The sequence below is a fragment of the Rhinatrema bivittatum genome, chromosome 5 (assembly GCF_901001135.1).
Source record: "Rhinatrema bivittatum chromosome 5, aRhiBiv1.1, whole genome shotgun sequence".
In the NCBI taxonomy this organism is placed as follows: domain Eukaryota; kingdom Metazoa; phylum Chordata; class Amphibia; order Gymnophiona; family Rhinatrematidae; genus Rhinatrema; species Rhinatrema bivittatum.
In genome coordinates this window covers 191,866,741-191,868,917 of record NC_042619.1, presented here as the reverse complement: position 1 = coordinate 191,868,917, position 2,177 = coordinate 191,866,741, and the positions used below count along the sequence as shown (strand labels likewise).

Here is a 2,177-nt window from a genome sequence, read left to right as displayed (position 1 = left end):
ACAACTCCTGGAATGACATAGATCCCTGCCTTGCCTGCAGTGGATCGGGGTAGAATCAGCCCGACAGTTTGTTCGGGCAGAGGGCCTGTGAGCTGAGAGGGCATCAGAATGACCTGCCCTGGGAATGCTACAAATTTTGTGTCTTGATTAATAAGATTTATGCCAGAACTGCCAATGACATCTGTAGCACTTGATTGCGCTTGGATCTTAGGGACTGCGACAATTGGACTGGGGCTTGTCGCTGGCCCGGAATCTAGTTTCCCTGATTAGTACTTCTGCATTGATTTGCCCAGTGGAACCCTTTCTTACATTTTGGGCACACAGTTTTTGGTCGTGACCTAGAGACCCCTGCAGAATCAGTTCCCTTATACGCCCCGCCACCTGGGGCACGACACTGTTGTTTAAAATGGCCGGCTTTTTTACAGTTAAAACATGTGCCTTTCGGAGTGTGAAATTGACCTTTCTGCAGGGCAACAGCGAGGGCATCCATTTGAAAAGCGTGGGTGCCCACATCTGCACAAGCTTTAAGCATGTCTGCTAGGTTGTAATCAGGTCTGGCAACTATGGACTGCAAAACCTTACGACAGTCAGCATTTGCGTTTTCAAAAGCTAACTTTAATAGGAGTTCTACGCTCGCTTCTGAATTATCTACCTGTCGCCGAATGGCTTCCTGTAAGCGATCAATAAATTGTGTGTAGGGCTCTGTCGCTGTTTGTCGAGTCATTATAAATGACTTTGTGACCTTTCCAGATTCGGGAACCCTTTTAAAGGCTTTATTTACGCAGTGGACAATTGCTGAATAGGCGACCGCTGGTATGCCAAGTGCCTGTTGTTCTATGGTGGCAAATTGACCTGATCCAAATAACTGTTCTGGTAAGTAGGCACCACCTGAAGCGGTTCCTGCTATCAGTGCTTCTCTTTGATATTCAGATTCCCATACCACATACTGAGCTGGGGTGAGGAGCATACGGGACAAGTCTTTCCAATCTTGGGGAACTAATTTATAGCCGTTAGACATTGCCTCAAGTAGCCCTCGGGTATAAGATGAATGAAACCCTGTCTCCTTGATACTTGTGCGGAGTTCTCTGAGAACACTATAAGGAAGGGCAGACCAATTCATTTCTCTCCCGCCCATATCATTGATCCTTTCTGTGATGGGAAAGGCTTGAAGTCCTTCTAAAAGTTCTTCTCCTGTAAGGTTACCTTTTTTTTGTTCTTCTTGAAAACCCATACGGACTGCGCCACAAGGGTCAAATTGTGCCTCATTTGTGTTTGAGGACTGTTTTTCTGAATAAATTTGGGAAGTCTGACTGGTCTGTGTCACGGGTTCTGGCATGGGAAGCTGAGGATACAGGGAAGTTGCTGCTTCTGAAGTAGTTTGCAAGTATGGTGGGGGAAGAGTATACGGATCAGGGGTAGTGATAGGTACCCTGTCTATTTTTTCATCTTCTGTTTTTAAGGACTCATGAGCTGAAGATGGTGTTTTGAGATTTTTTGTGGTCCCTATGTGTTCCAGAGCCTCTGTACATTTTTGCCACAGTAACAACTGCCTTATGGGAGCTCTCGGAGACATATGAAGACTATTCCCTATGTTAATCCAGTCCTGAATATCCAGAGTTCCAGCCTCCGGATACCAAGGACAACGGGAAACTATTTCTCCTAGCAATTGTCCTACGTCTTTCAATTTAACTTGTACTACTTCTCCCTTGGTGACAAAATAATAATTCCTTATTAGTTTTGTCAGTTCTTCCGCATGACTTTGATGCTGAACTGAACTTTTCCCTCCCATACTCACGAATGTTTGAAAACAGACCCACTGAGAAAAATGTAAAAATACTTACACCTACAGGAGTAGGTCTGCTGATTTACGGTGCGCACCTAGGCTTTCTGTCCAGCCGGATGAGCAGGGAGTTGTCACGTCTCGGGTCCCTCCTTGGAACAAGACGTAGACCACGTCGGGCTCACCACATGTAGCAATGAAAACACCTCAGACCGGTCTTCAGGGTGAAGCGTGCTGCCAGCATTTTGGGCAGCCCCCTTTTATTGTAAAATCATTACATAGCATTGCATCGGATACATACGTCACATATTTACTGCTACAATATTTCCACATAAATGTTTATGCTGACCTTTTACTACGTGGGTGCAGAGAGGTGCAAACGGTCAATCTTCAGGCA

The 2,177-nt window shown here is 45.6% G+C and overlaps 1 protein-coding gene across 1 annotated transcript; it reads right to left on the bottom strand.

Annotated features, from left to right (window-relative positions):
• Positions 1-253: 253 nt before the first annotated feature.
• LOC115092402 (endogenous retrovirus group K member 113 Gag polyprotein-like) lies at positions 254-1,789 on the bottom strand. Its single transcript, XM_029603223.1, has one exon. It carries the CDS (start codon positions 1,787-1,789, stop codon positions 254-256), a length of 1,536 nt encoding a protein of 511 aa, XP_029459083.1.
• Between the last annotated feature and the right edge of the window lie 388 nt (positions 1,790-2,177).

Excerpts from the sequence above, each read along its gene's own strand:
- LOC115092402 (XM_029603223.1), bottom strand. The coding sequence starts at position 1,789 with ATGGGAGGGAAAAGTTCAGTTCAGCATCAAAGTCATGCGGAAGAACTG.